Source organism: Harpia harpyja, chromosome Z, assembly GCF_026419915.1.
Source record: "Harpia harpyja isolate bHarHar1 chromosome Z, bHarHar1 primary haplotype, whole genome shotgun sequence".
Taxonomy (NCBI): domain Eukaryota; kingdom Metazoa; phylum Chordata; class Aves; order Accipitriformes; family Accipitridae; genus Harpia; species Harpia harpyja.
The window spans coordinates 8,544,989-8,564,907 of NC_068969.1; the positions used below are offsets into that span (position 1 = coordinate 8,544,989).

The following is a 19,919-nucleotide window of genomic DNA, read 5'->3' on the forward strand; positions in this document are numbered from 1 at the left end:
AAGTAGTGATACCACTCAGGCTTTTGCTAACTGGACTTCTCGATAGAGCAAATGCAGAAGTATTGGTGGATGGGCTTGAGAGCTTGTACTTAGTGTAGCTGATGTTATGATGTTGTATGGATAAAACGTGTGTGGTTCTTTATTTTCTTTTTAAACTTTCTCCTTAGCTGTAGATCAAATGGCTTTCCAGAAGAAGCTTTGCCTCGCCCTGGAGAAGCACCCTACTTACCCAGGTGTAAGTAACGGACTATGCTTTGGCAGGAGCCAGCTTTAAAACTGTGTGCTGTGTAGCAAAAGATGCAAATGCTGCTGCCTGTCCCTGCTAGTCCCATACAAAAGTGTGCAACATGGTAGCTTATCTTGGATTTCTGTGGTCCAGACTCTCTAATTCTCTCAGTGTTGCTGCCCCAGCCTTTTGGTCCCATTGTCCTTCTGCTGTATCTGTCTCTTCTCAGCTGTTAAGTCTGAATAGTTAGACACAGAGGTGACCAGCATGTGTCTCTGTTAAACCAGCCTTGATGTGCATGCTCCAAGTTTGGTTTTGCATAATTCCAAGAAAAAGTGCTGCACTTTCACCACCTTGCCCTGTCAAAGTAATTAATTGGCAATATTATTCAATAGATAAAGACTCTTAAGGGAGAAAAATAATTTGCTTAACTTTCTAGTGGAAGCTGTGTTTGGTTTTGTGTTGGCTGGGAGCTGGCAGCATTAAAACTGCCACAATGTGGTGCTCCTCTCCAATCAACAAGCCCAGTGTGAAAGTCCTGAGGCCAGTGATTTGAATTCTGCAAATGTTTTTTTGGGTGCAGCTCTTGTCACATTAAATGTTGCTGTCTCAGCTGAACAGGAAGAAAGGCAAAGCCCTTTTAAATCAAAGTAAAATGTGAAACACTTGCTTTAGAGTTATTTTGTGGAACAACTAGTGTTTCCTTTTGGAAATGGTTTAGACTAGAGTTCATTTATTATCCAGCTTTCCTTCCATCACAATTTCTGTTTGCAGTTGCCTGGGTAGCTCTTCCCTGTTCTCATCATCTGCTCGCAAAGAGCATCCTAAAAGACAGCAGTTGATGGGGGCATCTTTTCAGGACATGGATAACTTCTCTCTGCTTTGCAGGTTGTGAAGCAATTTATCAGCGGCTTGGAATCTCATATCAAGGACAGAAACCAATTCAAGAACTGTCTCTTGCCGTGTACTCCCATACGGACTGAGGGGTCGAGGTCAGAGAAAATGTATTTTGTCTTCCCCTTCAGTCAGAGCTGGTCTCTATTTAAATGTCATATAACATTGAGCAGAGTGGAGGGAAAGGCCATAGCTCCGGCTGATACACAACAAGACTTGTTTGTTATGCAAAAGTGGCTAGTGTAATACCTTGCTATTTGATAGCAGTAAGTTTAAAGCGATAAGTCACAGAATTTACTAGCTGCCTGTGGCATGTGTTGGGCTCCATGGCATTTTATGGCAAGAACCAAATACTGGGAAAAAAATTTTGACAAGGCTGGTGAAGGCCAACCAGTTCCAGCTCACACTAGTCTTGTAGAGAGTAAGCTCGTTCAGAGCTAAAATGCAGTTTTAAATTTTTTTGCGTGCGTCTGTGGTTACCATGTGTTACCATAAGTCGTTGTAAGTGTTTTTAAAAAAAACCCAAACCACAAATGGAAAGAGTTACAGCCTGTTCTCCTAACATGTTTTTATTACAACTGTAGTGGAATCTTTCATCTTGCAGGACTCTGGTGCACTCGTATTGTGAAAGCCTCATTAAACTGCTTCTTGGAATTAAGATCTTACAGGTATGCGCACCTTAGTTTGCTCTTTACAGTGGTGTTGATTTATTTAGGGACCCTTTTGCTTATGTAAGTAGAGGATTAATAGAACTAGTTGTGAGGCAGCTGAGGCTACATCTGGAATATTGTCCAATTTAGTGACACAAAGATGCTGAGGGCCTGCAGAACATGGCATACAAGAAGAGACAGAGGGAATTGGGTTTGTTCAGTCTTAGGAAGAGAAGATTAAGGGAGATCTTGTGGTCTTCAAATATCTAGTTACATGCTACAGAGAAAACAGAGCCAGACTCTTCTCAAAGGTGAACAGGGCCAGGACGAGAGACAATGGCTTGGGTCAACCATGGGAAATTCTGATAGGATATAACCACTTCCACTGTAGAGAATGTTTTCCTTAAGTGCTAGAACAGGTAGGCTAGAGAGGTGATGGAAACTCCATCATTGGAGGAATTTGAATCTTGGAGGTGTTTAAAAATGGGCAAGACGCTGAGCAACCTGCTGGCAAGAACAAGTTCTGTTACGTTGTATACAAGTTGCATCAAGATGTATATGGAGTTGAAGATGACAGATCTCTCACCAAGGCATGGGAAACCTTAGAGCAGCTGTGGATTTCAATCCTCTTATAATTAAAATGTTTTAAAAGTTCTTGTCTTAAATAAATTTTTGGAATTGCATTTGGGCCAGGATTAAAGGGGGGAAGAATTAGACCTGCAAAGGGAATGGCAAAAGCATGTAGTCACTGTTTTCAAACTTACCTAAAGCTGATGCTTTAGATTCCTATGTGGTGAAAAGCAACTCAGCTGGGTCTGAGAAAGAGAGCTTCGTTTGGCCCAGAGGAATTGTGCATCCTGCCCTTATGCTCTGCTTCTATCAGATTATGTGGATAGTTTATGCCACTCTCAGCATTTGTGGATTTCAGCTTGCAGGCTGTGTGCCTCCTTTCTGGCATTAGGGAAGAGGTTTCTTATACAGGAGATATTTTTATTTGTCCTTTTGAGTCTTTTATTCTTATTCTGTGCATATTTCATCTTTTGTGAAAGATAGTTTTGGTGGCAATGCCACAGCACAAACAGTAAATCATCATCCTGACACTGTCTTTTTGCCTTTCTTCTAGCCTGCTGTCATAACACTGTTGTTGGAAAAGATCCCCGAATTCTTTTTTGACATGTGAGTATAGACTGTCTTTTCTCTGCCTTGAAATGAAATTTCTTCTTTTGGACAATCACCGTCTGTTTGACTTTAACTGTTACTTCAAATTTACCTGAATGGGTGTTTGCACTGATGGTTTTTATTTCATACATGTGTAAAATTATCTGTGAGGTACCATGACTTTAAACTGGTGGGTGCATAAAGCAGAAGACAAATTTATAGAAGCTGAAATACAGACGTATTTCATGATTCATTAAGCTTTTGGTAGCTACTGGCACAAGCTTTGGAAGTATTTCAGCAGAGGGACTATGGAGTGTCTCATTGTTTAAAAAAAGATTAAAGTGGCTGGCAGAGTTTTAGGAGGCTGCTAGATGCAAACAGACCTCCTTTTAAAAATGCAGATTGCATTCGAACAAGGAAAATAGAAAAAGCACCTGTTGGTTTTTCAGTGTAGAACATCAGAGCAGAGTGGGAGATCTTGAGGTGCAACATAGGCAAGACTCGAACACTTAAAACTCTTTTCCAGTGCTCTGCATGTTTATTACAGAGTTAGTGGAGCAGGTCAAGGGATAGAAAGAAGCTGAGGCTCTTCCTGATACAGTATTTGTTTGTGCTGAGTATCAAGCAAGATACGTATGCTGTACAGAGGTTGAGCCTGAAAATTTGTCTCAGGCTGAAATCTTGTTAGAGGAGGGTTTAACACAAACAGTCCCAAGGACTGAATTGTTTTCACCCAAGAATTCTAAAGGATCTGGGATGTAAAAGTGATAAGCTGTTAATTGTGCTGTGAACCCTTTGGTAAGTCTTAAAAATGGATGTTGTTTCACTTGTCTCCTATCAAACTGTAAGAAGAGTGAAGTTTTTTCTGTGTATTAATGACCAGTTAAAAATGGCGGGGGGGGGGAAGGTGGTCCACTTTGCAGTAGAAGGAGGATGGTGTCAGGGAGATCTGGGTTGTTCAGCATGTTTGTAAATGAAAAAGAGAATGAAAAGTGAGGTAACAATTTCTGGTAACAATTTCCAGGATAATATAATATAAAACTAATTGTGAAGAACAGTAGAGTTTTTTCAGTGGACTTCCTACTGTTTTTTGTTTTGTTTAATTATGGGACAAGAAAAAACGCTTGTTACAGCTAGTCTGTAACCACACCTGTACTGGTGGGCCAATTTCTCCCAAATCTGATGTAAAAGCATAGACCTGTCAGACCTCTACAGGTTTAATGCCAGTTGATGCCTGGACAGAGGACGTTCAATTTATTGTCTTATTGTAGGAAAGGTAGGGAGAACTTGGTTTATCCATGCAGCTTGGCATCAGCCAATTTATTAATATGTATGTGTTCAGACCAGTGTGACCAGAAGTTACAGAAGAGGGAGGGCATCTTACACAATACAGCTGCATAAACCTTGTTTTCTTAAAAAATCAGACTAAAAATAATCCTTGTTGTATAAATACAATGACAAACTTGGTGTTTTCACTGAGGAACGGTATCTTGTATGGGTGCTTCTTTTTGTTTCTTATTTTTAGTATCAGTTCCATGCTTAGCAGTAGTCAAAGCAGCAAACAGAATATTAGGGAAGGAATTGGGAACAAAATGGAAGACATCATGTCACTGTAAATGCATGGTACAATCACATTTTGAATGTGGCATGCAATTCTGGTCAGGCTGTCACAAAAGTACAGAACGGTTTCTATGTAAGTAGGGAAAAATATTGTAAATAAACTAGAATTCTGCCTGCCTTAAAAGGAGATGACTGGCAGAGAGATGATAGATGTCTGTAAAAGCAAGAAAGATTTAGAAAAGGTAATTGAGGAAGGTTTAACCACTGTTTCTAACTATGCAAGGCAACAAACAAAAAAAGCAGAAGTACTTTTTCAGATTATACATAATTACCCTGTGGAATTCAGTATTGCAAAATGTAGAGGTCAGAAATTACACACAGTTGTGTTTTGTTTTTTTTTTTTTTATAAGGCTTAGGGAGATTAATGGAGGATAAATGTACTGCTGGATAGCAGACGTGATGGACTGGGTACCAGCTTCTGCCTTGGAAATTTGCTAAACTGCTTATTGTTGGAAGTTGAGTGGAAACTGTGAAAAGACTGCTCTGTGAATGCCCTGTTACCCAAAACTTATCCAAAAGCATCTAATACTACAGCTGGGGACAGGGATGCTGGGCTCAAAGGAGACTTAGCCTAAGCTAGTGTAGCCACTCTTACAGTAGCACAGGAGATCTGAAGTAAGGTCACGTTGTACGCTTTGATTTTTGTGCCATAGCTTAGGATGGTGGTGGTGTGTTGAAACAGGCTGGCAGTATCCCTGCTTTATGTGTATAGCAAGTAAGAAGTAGGGTTCTTCCTAGATGGTGCTAAAATCTATAGGGGTGTTAATGATGTTTTCATAATATGGTTTTGATAGTTGGTTAGTTTGAATTGCATCTCATGGTCTTGCTGACCAGCAGCAAAACTTTTGAGTCTGTCTGTAGATCTGACTAACCTGTGTTTCACTTTTTCTCCTGTTATAGCGTGGGCACCTTTGGAACAAATTTTCCCCGGCTCATCGTCAATCAATTTAAATGGCTTGACAGGCTTCTTGACAGCCAGGTGGGTACTGATGGTGCAATCACATGTATGTTTTTTTCAGTCAACGTTGGAATGCCTCTCAGGTGGGGTGAGATCAATTATTATGCTAATGAGAGCTGATGTTGTTTTCATATTCACATGCTGAAGTAGAGATTTAATTCTTTCTGTTTTATTATGATCACCTTCACTGACTTTTGAACATCCCCTTTTATTATTTTTCTTCTTCCCTTGCTCTAAGTCTCCTTTTTCATAAATTTGTATCTGTATGTATGTATCCATATGGGTGGCCCCATTTTAGAGCTGTTGCTGGCAGGAAGTTACAATCCCCTCTTTTTTAATTTTAACAGAGATATTGGATACTTGCAAGCATCTGGGGATGAATTCTCTGTTTCTGCCTTGGTGGTTATTTTCTTTCTTTCCCTAAGTTAGTCATTCTCTGTGGTTACTTGTTTCCTTTGCTCACCAAGATAGTTATATCCTACCTGTAAAATACCATTGTTCCATAAAAGTCTATGCTATAATTCACGACTTCAACTTGACAATGAATTAAAGGACGGTTGGTATAAATACAGGCAAGTGACTTCCTGAGTGACCTTACATGCATAATATTGTTGCCATGCTAATGAACCACTTGCTTATGGTGAGACTTGTGTTTTACAAGTGCTCCTCTTGTCTGCAGGATCTTGTCAAGAAGTTAATGCAGATGGTTAATGTTTCTCCTGTACCAATCCAGCATGATATTATCACCAGTTTACCTGAGATCCTGGAGGATTCCCAGCAAAGTGAGGTTGCCAGAGAGCTCAGGTACAGATGATTCTGGCTGGTTTTTTTCTTTTTTTACCTTTTTTTTTTTTTTTTCCTCCTTGCACTTAACAGAAAAGATATCACGTGTTAATGCAGGTTGCACCCATACTGACTAAAGTAGTAGGATAACAGTTTGTTTCTGTTAATGGTAACATTCAGGGACAGCTAGCACTGGCTTAGGATGTTTTATTTGTGCTGTTATGCTCTTAGAGAGGTCTAAATGCTCCAAAAGTACTTTTATCTAAAAAATTACTGAACCCTTGACTACCTGGATACAGTACAGGTAGAATCCAGTTAAGTACTCATTACTTTTGCTGGATCAGTCTGTGATCAGTCACTTGCATATTACTGTAGACAGCTTTTGATTTGGCTTGGAATCTGCTACAGTAAGTGTCAATGCTGTTTTTATTAATAAAAAAAATAATCCCACAACACAATAAATGTGTGCACAAAGCAGAACATTCTGGCTCTTATATATACATTTCTCCAGCATATTTACTGACCCAAAGAACAGGGGGACCTAATACCAATAGTCATCCTCCCAGAAAGTGCTACCTTAAGCTAGCCCTTGCATGTCTTTTTTTATAGTGTATTCATTTTACACAATAATTTTTTCAGTAGTCTTAGCCTATATTTAATTATACACATGAGTATTTCTAATTCTTATCATTACACAGATCACTTACATTTATGGCTGTGCAAATTATCTTTTCATACCTGTAGTCATTATTTCAGCCTACACCTGCAAGCAGCGCACCCTGTTCCTTGTACCCTCTCAAAAGTAATTGTAGCTTTGTGTTTCCATTCTCAGTTTACTGTCTCAGCTCCTAGATAAAAAAGCCCCACACAATTAAATTTTTTACGCTAATCAAACTCCTAAGACTTCTGTTTTGTCTACCTGTATTTTTTCACAGCTGAGAATCTAAACAGTATCAGCAAGGCATATTTATTTCCATATTCTTAATAACCTCTACCCATTTCTGGTGTGGAAAAGTACTCATTGCTTATTGTAATGAATTAGGGAGCATAAAAAGAATTACCAGGAAACTGAAGATGATGTGTTTTTTCAACTAACAAAATTCAAGTAGAGCTTCTTGCTAGAGAAAGTTTATAGAAACTTAGATGGCAGCCAAGAATGATTAGATGAATTTCGGGAAAGGAAAGTCCACGAAGCTGTTAAACACAGCTGCACTCCTTTGGTCAAGAAGGTGCCAAACCACAGCTTGCTGGAAGCCAGACCAGTTTACATAGGAAGCACTTGTAAATACTTGTCCAATTCTTAGTCTATTTGTTCCCTATTGACCAGTGCTGGGAAAAGGATGCTGAATTAAACAGGTGTCTGGTTGGGCCCATTGTACCTTTCATTACATGTTTGCAATTATTAGAGCAAATAGTGTGACTAGGGGAGAGGTCACACATGAGACAGATTCAGTCCCTGACTTTGGTGGCAGTCTCAATTACACTTTGCTGTTGGCACGTCCATGGGACAGAAGTGTGGCTAGAAGGTATCAGACCCAAGTGATGTGTGTGGTTAAATCATATACCAGCAATCTCACTAATTTTTTCTATTTATGGTGAACCCCGGACCTTCCAGTTTTCAAGTTCTTGCTTGAGGCTTGTACCAGGTCTTTGTCCATGCTCCCTGTTTTTACAAGATTTGAAAAAGATAGATTCTTCATATCTGTTTCTAATCAGCAACCACAGAATCACAAATTCAGCAGGTTCAGAGAGGAGTGATTTAGGGAACAAGTTTTCCATAATGCCAGTGGCTTATGTTGTTGTCAGTTTCAGAGATTTTTTTGCAGTGACCACAAAAACTACTGGAATCATCCAATTTACTAAAGATCCATTCATGGCTTTATTAAAAGGATCATTTGTTTTCTTTTTCTTGTGTGTTAGCTGCTTACTAAAACAGGGCAGACGGCTAACAGTTCCAATCCTGGATGCCCTTTCTCGTCTGGATCTTGATGCAGGCCTTCTGGCTGAGGTAAGAGCTTTCACTGAGCAGTTGAGCAGAACCCAGCCCCTGCTTAGCAACATGAGAGCTAGAGCTGTTCAATCCTTCGAAGTATTTTGCTAAATCTGACTCCTACAGGCCTTTAAAAGTCCTGACCTAGCTGAAATTGGAAAGGAGTCAGAGAAACTAAAACTTTTGGAAACACGCATGAGGGGTTCAGTGAGGAACAGAGAGAAGTTTTCTGGCTGTTACACTATGCATTCAGAAATTTCAGGCACAGCTGTTTTAGCAAATGCAGAAGCACTTGGTCCTGTTGCAGTAAATTTTTAGTGCCTATCTTAAACCTTCTTATTGTCACTATTTCTTTTTTTGAAGTACATTGACCAGACTAGACTGCTATATTCTAAGTAAAGGCAGACTGGTGATTAAATAATTGCATGATCATAGTTTTTCTCTGCAGAATGCTGATAAAGGAGAAGAGACGATGTGTCTTGTGTCTTCTGGACATGCTGGATTGTTGCACTTGTTGCAGTTAGGCATCTTATGAATAGAATAAAATTGGTTCATCTGAGTGCACGAAATACTATTTTACATAGTCCCGAAAGGCTAGTGCTCATAACAGGCTACACCTCTTCTATGCCTTTCCCTTTTGAAAGCCATTTAAGAAATGATGGAGCCAAGCTCTTCTTAGCAGTGCCAAGTGAAATAAGGGGCAATGGCCACAAATTACAGCCTAGGAGGTTCAGGTTGGACATTTGGAAAAATGAGTTAGGGTCTGCAGCACTGACATAAATTATCAAAGAGGTGGCAGGTCTTGGGGGCCTTTCCTCCATCCTTGGATATCTTCAAGACTCAGTTAGCAAAGCCACAGTGAGTCTGATGTAGTACTGACAATATTCCTGCTCTAAGCAGAAGGCTGGACTGTAAGCCTCCAAAGATTCCTGCCCACTAACATAACTATGTTTCTGTGAACCATAGTCTTGCAGCTGATCCAGTATTGCTTTCTCCTCAGGTGCGGCAGTCTGCCATGACCATTGTGCCTTCTGTAAAACTGGAAGATTTGCCTGTAGTAGTAAAATTCATCCTCCATAATGTCAAGGCAGCAGATGCAGTAGAGGTACAGTATTTTTCTCTGTACTGAAGACCAGTAAGTTGTCTAATCCAGTGCATGTTTTAACAGAGAGCAGTTGCTTCACACACAAAGGTGTATGCTTTAATGTTTTCAAGTAAAATTTTTAATATTGCCAAGCTGTTGTCCCAAAAGCTGGGTTCTTTCACCCAGTGTGTAATAAGCTGATCAACACATCAAGTCGAGATATTTGTCTTTATTGCTATACTGCAGTATCGGGTGCCAGCTCTCCAAATACCTGCACACCTTTAGAAAAAAGGTTGAGGTTTTTATACAATCTTGTGACAAGGAAACACACACAGCAAAAATTGTGATAGGCTACACAAACTTATATAGTGAAAAGATCTTTTGAGCATGTCATGCTCTTGTCCAGTTCATTATATTAAGGTGGTCTCACATTTACATATTCATTATGCACAAGTGGGTGTTAATTTCAGTATTAAAATTAAGCAAGGCAAGGCAAGGACAGGGTCTTTACTTGATTCTCATCCATCATTGACTAATCTACCATTATCTATTCCTAATGAATAAGATGTTCTCAGTTCTACATACTGCACATATTCTAAGTCTCTACTTAAGTTTACATGATCACCTAGCAGCATCTCCAAGGTAATGCATTTCTTCATACCAACTATTTCAAAATTTGTTAAGTTTTGCCAACTTTGCAAGTTAATTCTGCGAGTTACTATAACAAAGCATCAAAGCACATGTAGAAACTGTATCTGTCCTTCGACATGGATTTGGCTATGCCTTCAGGCCTGAGAACTGAAACCTCCTCCTTTCTGCTGGCTATTGTAGATTTTTCTCATTTGTTTTTAGAATTTTTTTTTGGGGGGGGGGGTAAACATCTTAAAGAACTGAAAGCAGTCAAATTGTCATGAGCTAAACTCTTAGACTGAAAAGCTGTAGTGAAGTTAAGCTTTACGCCTCTGAATTTTATCTAAGAATTGTGCATTGTACAGACCTTTTAAGGGTTTTAAATTCCAGAAGTATCCAACAGACATGGGACTGCAAGTTGGTAATTCTCTTCTTTTCTCCACTGAGTTCGTGTTTTGATAACATTCCTACAAGGGTAGTACTCCTGTTGGAGGACCATTTTCATTCAAAGGTGTAAGCTTCTTCAGTTTTTGAAGTTGCTTTATCTAAGGAAACATACTCAGAATATTTTAAAAATTAACCTGATGTATTTTGTCGAGCCAGCCTTGCGGAACTATTGAACATGCCTTTTTTTCATACTTTGAGGAAGCCTCAGCCTAAGCCAGATGAGGATTGTGATCTGCCCAAATCTTTCAGGGAGACCACTGTGAAAACAGCATGCCTATAACATGCAAGCCAGTCTGTGCTGATGCACTGCAAGTTGACAGCAGTCAGATTGGTAAACTCACATGCCCCAGAATTCCTGTGGCTGTCATATATCTTGCACAGCTACTAAACAGGATAGAACTAGTTCACAGCAGCATACAGCAGATATAAGTGGAAATTTCATGGAGTAATTCGTAAGAAATCCTTTCCTGCTTTTTGCATGCATCTGCAACATCATGACATGACGGGTGAAGAGCAAAGTGTTGCTGGTGCATTTTCTAAGTTTAAAAAAAAAAAAAGAGTTTGAGGATGGTTAAATGCTTATGAGTCTTTACAAATACACGAGTTCTTGATTTGTAATTTTAGGGTTATTCTGGGAGATTGTGTTTTCTTGTTCCTCAGCTTTTTCTGTTCCTCCCTATATATCACAGTGATTTGTGCAAGGATTTGTATTTTACAGGTGATTTCTGATCTTCGTAAGAGCTTGGATCTGTCATCATGTGTTCTGCCCCTGCAGATCCTAGGTTCCCAGAAGAAGCTTAAAAGCCAAGTCCAGGCCAGGTACTTGAACAGATTTACATGATTCTCCAAGGGTAATGTGGGACAAGAGGACTTCAGCTTTTCTTTATCTGGTCACTCTGGCACACATGGTTACATACATGAGGCTAATTTATCCCACGTAAAGGTTCTGACACCTTTATTCCTTCCTGCTTGGTGTTAATGTAACACATTTGTCAGTCTTTGCCCAGCTGTCTTCCCCTGCCATGCATGTAGTTCCTTTTAAGCCATCTGCATCCATGTTTGCATGGGAGTAAGCAACTCTATAATAAAGTTGCTGCCAGTTCATCTGTTTTAAATTCCCTCCAGTATGTTTTTGGTTGATTCTGCAACCTTTGCTTCCACCCTTTTCCAAAATTCCCTATCCTTGCCAGAGCATTTGCTCTAGAGCATGGCTTCTTTAAGTAACTGCTGTGACTGCTAGGCTGCCTTGTTCCTTTTACTACAGTATTTAAGTGACTGAGTCTCCTCCTTTCTGATCATTTACAGTTCTTCCATGAGTCAAGTAACCACCAGCCAGAATTGTGTGAAGCTACTTTTTGATGTGATCAAGTTAGCTGTGAGATTTCAGAAAGATGTCTCTGAAGCATGGATTAAGGTAAGATACATGCATCAGTCCTTGTTTCCTTACTTAATTGGACTTCTAGTTTGAGCCTGAGCTTTTCTTGTAATCAAATGTGATATTAAAAGACAAATGTTAGCCCTTCATTTTACTGATACAGATTTCATTCTGTGTTCCAAATTAGCAGTGCTTTCTCAGGAGTCTGCTTTCTTCCTCAGTTACCAATTTCACAGTGCTTGCCAAATGGCCACTGGGCTCCACTGTACAGACCCCAGATCTTGAAGTGCAGGATAAACCTGGTTCTACATGTTTGCGAAAGTGCTTTGGAAAAAACAGTCTTAGATTTTTTTTTTTCTGTCTGTAAGAGAGTAAAAATGTATACCCGTATGTTGAGATTGAGCTGTGTGAAGCCTTAAGGTGCTTGCAAATGTCCAGCTAGAAATCAATATTGGCTGGTATTTGGCTAAATTTAATTTTAAATTGCATTTCAGTGTAAACCATGAGGCTGCTTCTTGTTCTCAGCCTTTCATTGCTCATTACCTTAGTTCCTTTTTCAAGCCTGATGTTGTTTGAGAAAGTCCTCATTCAAGCTGAATTTTCATGCTGATTTTTTGAGTGCCTTCTGTATTCTCTGCTGTTGGCAAGATCCAGTTTGCTGGCTTTGATAGCTGTCCTGTTGTGGAGGAGAGAAATCTGTGAGCAGTATTTCTTTTGGTGTCTGCCTTTTTTGATTTGGTTTTGGAATATAGTATTGTACTCTAGCATAATAGCTTCCTTGGTTTTTTTCTCTTAGGCTATTGAGAACACCACATCTGTATCTGACCATAAGGTAATACTTCTGACTCTGCACTTGTCTCTGGGAGTGTCCTCTTCTGCTGGTGTTCTCAAGGGCTTTCCTCGTGGATGTAGATGAGGAGATTTTTCTAGTTGGAGCAGAAACTGCCAGTGATGTTGCATGGGTGGTTCTTTTGGTATTTGACTTGTTCCTAGTATAACAGCCATCCATTTTCTTTGTAACTCTTAGTTCATCCCTTCTGAATGTCAGGGCACAGAGTTATCCTGCTTTAATTCTTTTCTGTTGGACTGATAAGGTTTTTCTACAGTTGTGGCTTTGGGGCTTTTTGAGCTCTTGATTTTTTTCTCAGTTTTCATTTCAAAGTGTGTAGTTGTCTGGACTGTTTGATATCTTTTCAGCAGAATGATTGGTGGTTATTTCCTCTAAAAGGTTCTGGATCTGATAGCTTTGCTGCTAATCCATTCTACAAACACCAAGAACAGGAAGCAAACGGAGAAAGTATTGAGGAGCAAAATTCGACTGGGCTGCATGCCAGAACAGCTGATGCAGAATGCCTTCCAAAATCATTCAATGGTCAGTGCTGATTCTGCTTTGGGACTCCATCTTCTCTTTTATTTCTCAAAGATCTTGTCAGATGGTGATTTAACCCTGTGCTGCATTATTTATACCATTCCAGTTATGTACACTTACTTCTGTTTTTTAATTTTTGGTTCCAGATCAGTGTCCCAAGGCACATGCCCTCTGTTGTAACTGTCATGTGGGTTTTTTTTTAGAGATGAGGTTTCCTCAGATGGGCTTTTTATGTTGGTGCAAAACCTCTCAGCCTAAGAGATGTGGTCTAGCCAAGATCTCCACTGTGTGTTCCAGGCATGCTGTTGTCTCCCACAGTGTTTTTAGAAGTTCATATGTTTATATGCACCGTTTTTCAAGTGCAATGTTTTCTAGGCCTAAATATATATAGGGCAAATGTTTGTAATGTGATGTAAATTACCATTTACTATGAGAAAACTGAAAAGATCAATGAAAAATGACACAGCGCTGCTTGTTGGAGGTAGAGGGCAGATGAGAAACGCTGAGTTACGAATTCAAAATGAGTTAATTCAACTATAATAATGCCTTAAGTAGCCACATTTTATTCTGAATATAAGTGGGTTTAATTCAGTTTTAATTTAACTCCCATCCAGAATAAGTTAAGATCAAGTAAATTAGGCCACTTTACATCTGAATAACAGCTTGTTGTTCAAAGGCACTCTGTGTGATTAAGCTAACTTTAAAAGTATCTTGATGTAGCGGAGTCCTTCTGTTAAAGTAACACCAAGAGTGTGTCTGTCCTGGGGCTTATATTTAGTGACACATTGCTGTAATGTGACTTCCCTGGTGTCACCCATAAGAGATATGCTGCTGTGAGCTCTGTAGCTTTGCAGGTTGGCTTCTTAACCAATCTGGAAATCCTTTGTGTGGAGAAGGTTGGAGAAACCCATTCTGGTGTGCCTTATCTGCTCTTGTTGCCCGTTTGTGCAAGAGAGGACAGTCAGAGAAGGCAGGAAAGCACCTTCTAGACTAAACAAAGCTTTTGGGATGAGCTGGAGCACTCTCTTTATTTAGAGAACTGAGTGTGTTGAAAACAAGCAGCAATAATCTCCTCTTTCATGATTTCTGTATTTCAGGTTATCAAAGACTTTTTCCCTTCAATCCTAGCACTTGCTCAGACATTTCTGCACTCTGCACACCCAGCCATAGTCTCCTTTGGCAGCTGCATGTACAAACAAGCTTTTGCAGCCTTTGACTCTTACTGCCAGCAGGTATAGTGTGATGGATGGCATCTGTTTTATTTGTTTCCGCTTTGTTCTAGAATGTATGTCATGATCCTTTAGAGGGAGAGGATTTTAGGCAGTTGGAAGCCTTTGGAGAGAGGTCTGTGCTGTAGAGGAAGCCAAGCAGAAGGTGGGGAACAATCACAGCAAGACTCTGGCAGCAAGTGGGTCAAGCACAGAGACTGCTGGGAGGAGCAGGGAGCAAACAGGCAGGCCTCAGAAGTGACAGAACGAACAATATGTAGCAGAGGGGACTGTGCTGGGTTTGCTGCAATTCAGAAAGCAAACAAATTGACTGAGATCTAGCCAGGAAGTCAGGATTGGCCCCCAGGGTCATGGAGGAGATTTGTTTGTAAACCCATATTCCTGTTCTATCTTACCTAGTCACTTTGAACATCCTCTATTTTAAAAAGCCATTGTTATAGTTTGTATTGAAACATTTTTTCCCTTTCCTTCGATAACTTACTGTGATGAAAAAGTTTACACAGATTTCCCTCAGAGCTCTGACCAACTTGGGCTCCTGCTGCATATTCTGAAATAATCACAGACTAGGCTTTCAGTTCAGAGTATGAGTTCCTGCAGACGTGCTGACATCAGAAAATTTGGGAATTGAAGACAGCTCTGCACAAGCTTTTGAATGTATTTGCACTTTTTTGGGCACAGTATGTTTATAATTAAGAGTGTTTCTAGCATTGTATCTGTATTACTTATTACAGCAAACCTAACAAACAGACAAACAAAAAAGCAACTGGGAAAAACCTGAGATGTGAAGGCATACCATGTCATCTGCAACAAGCTAGTGAGTCTAGTAATACTTTGAGAAGTTAAAAATTTCAGGAGGATAGCTATATTAGTAATTAGTGACATAGGAAAGACCCAGAGCCTCAGACAGTGGATGGGAGTGGAGAGAGATCCCTGTCCAGAATCAACTGAAGTAAGGCCATAAAAATATTTTTGCAAAAAAAATGTCAGTTTTGAACTGCTGTTGAAAAATATTGCGAAGACACTGGAACTGCTGAAGTTAGAGGCAATGTCTTCCTGGCTATGGTGCAGTGTTCTGTGCGACTAAGAAAATAAGGTAGATTTTTATCATCTTATGTGTTGGTAACAAAGAGCAGAAGCTGCAGTAGTGTTAGCAAGCAGGCAGGAAAAATTGGGCGAAGAGCTGCTTTATGGAATCATGGAAGCTTTTAGAACTGAATGAAGTTCAGGCTCAAGGAGAAAGTCAATATTGTGGATATCGGGAATTAAAGAGCAAACTGAGAAGGACTTAGAAAAATATGGTTGAGTTTCAGCATGATTATCCGTACTCAATCAACATATTCTATATGAGCAGAACAGGGCAGACATTTTTGTGTTGATATTTCGCTATGGTTTCTCTGGGGGCTTTTTCCTTAGGAAGTTGTGACTGCTTTGGTGACTCATGTATGCAGTGGAAATGAGACAGAATTGGACATTTCTCTGGATGTGCTTACTGATTTGGTGATGCTGCACACATCCCTACTGATGCGCTATGCCACCTTCGTGAAGGTATGTATATTTCTGGGGGCATACTATATTTCAGGTCACTTACGCTACTTTGCCTCAGATCCAGAATAGGTCAGTACTTTTCAGAAATAGAGGTATTGGAACAACTTGTACCTGTAAAGCTATCTGTCTTGAGAAATGCCGTGGTCAGAAGTGAAAGGTATCTGCTATGAAAGCATGAGCTGTAGGATAGGACTGTATGATTTTTTTGACAGAAGAAATTGAGATAGACAAATTGAAAAAGTTACCCTTCCCTGTAGCTGGAGAATGCTTAAATTGCAGGCATGGAATGACACCTATGACAGAAGGAAAAAGCTGTCTTTATTAACATCAGCTGTTTCAAATACTTGGCACAAACCTGTCCGCTTTGTGGACTGCCTGTTCTACCACATTGAAAGACTGACAGTACTTTAGCCAGTATTTGAATCCTAAAACAAAATTCCTGGCAGGGATGGGAAAAGACTTATGTCCTGAAATTTAAAAGAAGAAAGTGCTCAATTGGGAGAAAAAAATGGACTATTGACTCCTAAGAATGACAAGCAGGGTCAGGCCTGTCCAGTTGCCTGTTTTTCAAAAGTAGTAAAAGTGGAGATTGAGTGAAGAGCAAAACAGCAAGGCAAGCATGTAGCAATACTTGAACACTCCCCCAAGAGCCCTTGAAGACTATGGGTATGGGTATTCCCCCCACCCCTCTGACTTTTTTTGGTGCCCCCTTGGTGTTGGTGGATTCCGTAGTTTAAGTACACACTGTGGGAAAGCTATATGCTTTTTGCTGTTTAGCTGGTTGATTTTTAAATGTAAATTACTTGCTTAAAATATGCGGCGACATGGACAGTGGGATTGAGTGCACCCTCAGCAAGTTTGCCAACAACGCCAAGCTGTGTGGTGCAGTTGACATGCTGGAGGGAAGGGATGCCATCCAGAGGGACCCTGACAGGCTTTAGAGGTGGGCCAGTGCGAACCTCATGAAGTTCAACAAGGCCAAGTGCAAGGTGCTGCACATGGGTCAGGGCAATCTCAAGCACAAATACAGGCTGAGCAATGAGTGGGTTGAGAGCAGCTCTGTGGAGAAGGACTTGGGGGTATTAGTGGATGAAAAACTGAGTATGAGCCAGCAATGTGCGCTTGCAGCCCAGAAAGCCAAAACAAAAGAAGCATGACCAGCAGGTCGAGGGAGGTGATTCTGCCCCTCTACTCTGCTCTCTTGAGACCCCACCTGGAGTACTGTGTTCAGCTCTGGGGCACCCAACATAAGAAAGACATGGACCTGCTCAAGCGAGTCCAGAGGAGGGCCATGAAGATGATCAGGGGGCTGGAGCACCTCCCCTATGAAAACAGGCTGAGAGGGTTGAGGTTGTTTAGCCTGGAGAAGAGAAGGCTCTGGGGAGACCTTATAGCTGCCTTCCAGTACTTAAAGGGGGCCTGCAGGAAAGACGGAGACAGATTCTTTAACAGAGTGTAGTGATAGGATGAGGGGTAACAGTTTTAAACTGAAAGAGGGTAGATTTACATTAGATATTAGGAAAAAATTCTTTACTGTGAGCGTGGTGAGGCACTGGAACAGGTTGCCAGAGAAGTTGTGGATGCCCCATCCCTGGCAGTGTTCAAGGCCAGGTTCGATGGGGCTTTGAGCAACCTGGTCTAGTGAAAGGTGTCCCTGCCCATGGCAGGGGGTTGGAACTAGACGGTTTTTAAGGTCTCTTCCAACCCAAACCATGCTACGGTTCTATGATTCTGTGATTCTAAAAAAGGCATTAAGATCTGCCATAAGAATTTGGAATGCAATCTGTCACAGACTCGATGGGTATAACAGGAAAAAATGGGACTCGCTTGTCTCCTGGCAGAGGGAAGATGTGATAAGGACTCAGGGTTGAAAGTAGTCTTTGGAAGAGACAACCTAAAACTCCTGCTCATAATTGAATGCGTTGTCAGAAGTGCGATGGGGAGTACTTGCTCACAGCAGTCTGCAAAGACCTGCTGACCTTCCTCCTGACCTTGTTTGCATGTTCCTGAGCTGGCAGATCACTTGCAGATTGTGGTTTCTATGGGCTGATCCTTGATGCATTACCAAAGCTCGTATGTGAAACACGTTAATCAGTGCTCTGGCCACAGCTCAAGGTCTGGCAGTGCACCATGTTTGACATGCATCTCGGAGGTGGTTGAGATGCTAGCCAGTTACCTGTAAAAAGATCTGTAGAGCTGCAGATGCCTGCCGTATTTGACACTGAGCTGGAGCCTCTCCAGCACAGAGAGAGCATGCAGATCTTAGTACAAATCATCTCCCCAAACAGCTATTTTTTAATCTTAAAACTAGGTGAATTTTCTTGAGGGTTGCAAAAGTGGTTATCTAGTCTCGTCAAACTCGACACCTCATTCCAAATCCTGCTTGAGGTTGGCCAGTAGTAGGAGAAAAATAATGGCAGCAAAATGCTGTGTCAGTTGTAGGAAAGCTAGCTTGGCTCTTGGAAACAGCTGGACTCTTTTTCACCGAAGCACTGGAAGAAGAAATATCCTGAGAATGCCAGCCAGCAGAGAAAATTCAACCCCTAGATTGTTAACAACTTGACTGTTACAAGGCTTGTAATGGAAATACTAGTAAAAAACCTATAATGTTCATTTTGTCAAATACTTTGAATCTTGTGACAAAACCTGTGATAGAAGATAAATAGCTGTCACTAATGGAATTGGAACACTCCCAAAATCCTTATTGTAGCTAGATTGTTCTTCCCATTCAGCCTGTGAGAAAAGGAACTGCTGTAGTTAAGGCCAGAGCAATAGTTCTGCATTTATGTTTGTTTAATTTGAATGTAGCTTTTTCCTGCATGTACAAAAAAGGTAAAGTTAACTGTCTTCCCTGTGGTTGACGATGTATTTTTGGGAATATGGAAAGGGTTTCTTGATACATCTGAGCTAGTTTGTGGCTTCTCTCTTGCAGACCGTTTTAGACTCTACACAGAAACTGAATCCATGCCAGATCCGGAAGCTTTTCTACATTCTCAGCACACTAGCATTCAGCCAAAGGCAAGAAGGAAGCTATATTCAGGTAAGCAGAGACACAACAGAAAGGAGTTCAGGCTGTGCCTTGGTCCTTTTTGCTAGGTTAACTTCCAGAGTTTGTGTTTTGCAAATAATAGCCTCATCTATGAACAGTGATTGATGTCAGGATGTCCTTCAGCTTAAAATTCTCTTCTCCCCCAGTGACTGCAAACCAGCTTGAAGCTCCAGACTTTCCACCCTGTATAGCAAGGGCTCATCACAGTGACTGCATGCCTCACATCTTTCCCAGAAAGGTCCTCTTCTCTTGCATATCTAAGAAAGGTAGAGTTGTTAGAAGTGTTGGTGGAAGGGGACCGATGGCAGTCTCTAATCTAACCTCCCAGTCAAAGTGGGACTGTCATCAACATGATACCAGGTTGACTGTGGCTTTGTCTAGCTGAGCCTTGAAGACTTGCAAAAGTGTAAATTCAGCAGCCTTTTTGTCAAGCTTTGTTTCTCCATTGCTTGGAAGCATTCAGAAAGCATATTTCAGCTTCCTCCCCAAGATGTTCATCTTGATTCAGCTGCTTAATGTTTGCACACCAGAGACAACACACTCTCACGTTAAAAGAACTGAACTACATAGAACTACTCTGCTGTGAAGTGGTAGACTTCACACCTTTTGTGCCTCTAGTTTAAACACAAGAAGCTATCAAACCTGGTCTGTCTAAATTCATATTCGTTTTACCTTGTATGATTCAGCTGCAGCATAATAGTGGTGGTATCAGATACCTTTGTCTGGATTTCTGACTCCTTGAGAATGGCAGTGATCAGATAAAGATAAAGAAATATCTCAAAGACATTTACTTCACAGTGGAGATGTCTGGGTTTAAAATCTTCCTGTTCATAAAGCTCAGCTCTTAGAAATTAGGACTATTTGTCTTTCTTTGAGTCCCTGCATAGTTTCTAGTTGTGGATATGTTTGCAC

The 19,919-nt window shown here is 40.6% G+C and overlaps 1 protein-coding gene across 5 annotated transcripts in view; it reads left to right on the top strand.

Moving 5' to 3' along the window:
* FANCD2 (FA complementation group D2) overlaps positions 1-19,919 on the top strand; it is a 63,312-nt gene that overhangs the window by 10,999 nt on the left and 32,394 nt on the right. For all 5 annotated transcript variants that reach the window (XM_052777759.1, XM_052777763.1, XM_052777760.1 and 2 more), the window contains exons 4-18: positions 168-235; positions 1,115-1,218; positions 1,725-1,788; positions 2,894-2,946; positions 5,449-5,527; positions 6,186-6,310; positions 8,210-8,297; positions 9,280-9,384; positions 11,159-11,259; positions 11,746-11,854; positions 12,612-12,647; positions 13,044-13,187; positions 14,282-14,416; positions 15,827-15,958; positions 18,891-18,998. In XM_052777759.1, coding sequence (XP_052633719.1) covers positions 168-235; positions 1,115-1,218; positions 1,725-1,788; positions 2,894-2,946; positions 5,449-5,527; positions 6,186-6,310; positions 8,210-8,297; positions 9,280-9,384; positions 11,159-11,259; positions 11,746-11,854; positions 12,612-12,647; positions 13,044-13,187; positions 14,282-14,416; positions 15,827-15,958; positions 18,891-18,998 — 1,451 coding nt within the window. The remainder of the gene's footprint in view (positions 1-167; positions 236-1,114; positions 1,219-1,724; positions 1,789-2,893; positions 2,947-5,448; positions 5,528-6,185; positions 6,311-8,209; positions 8,298-9,279; positions 9,385-11,158; positions 11,260-11,745; positions 11,855-12,611; positions 12,648-13,043; positions 13,188-14,281; positions 14,417-15,826; positions 15,959-18,890; positions 18,999-19,919) is intronic.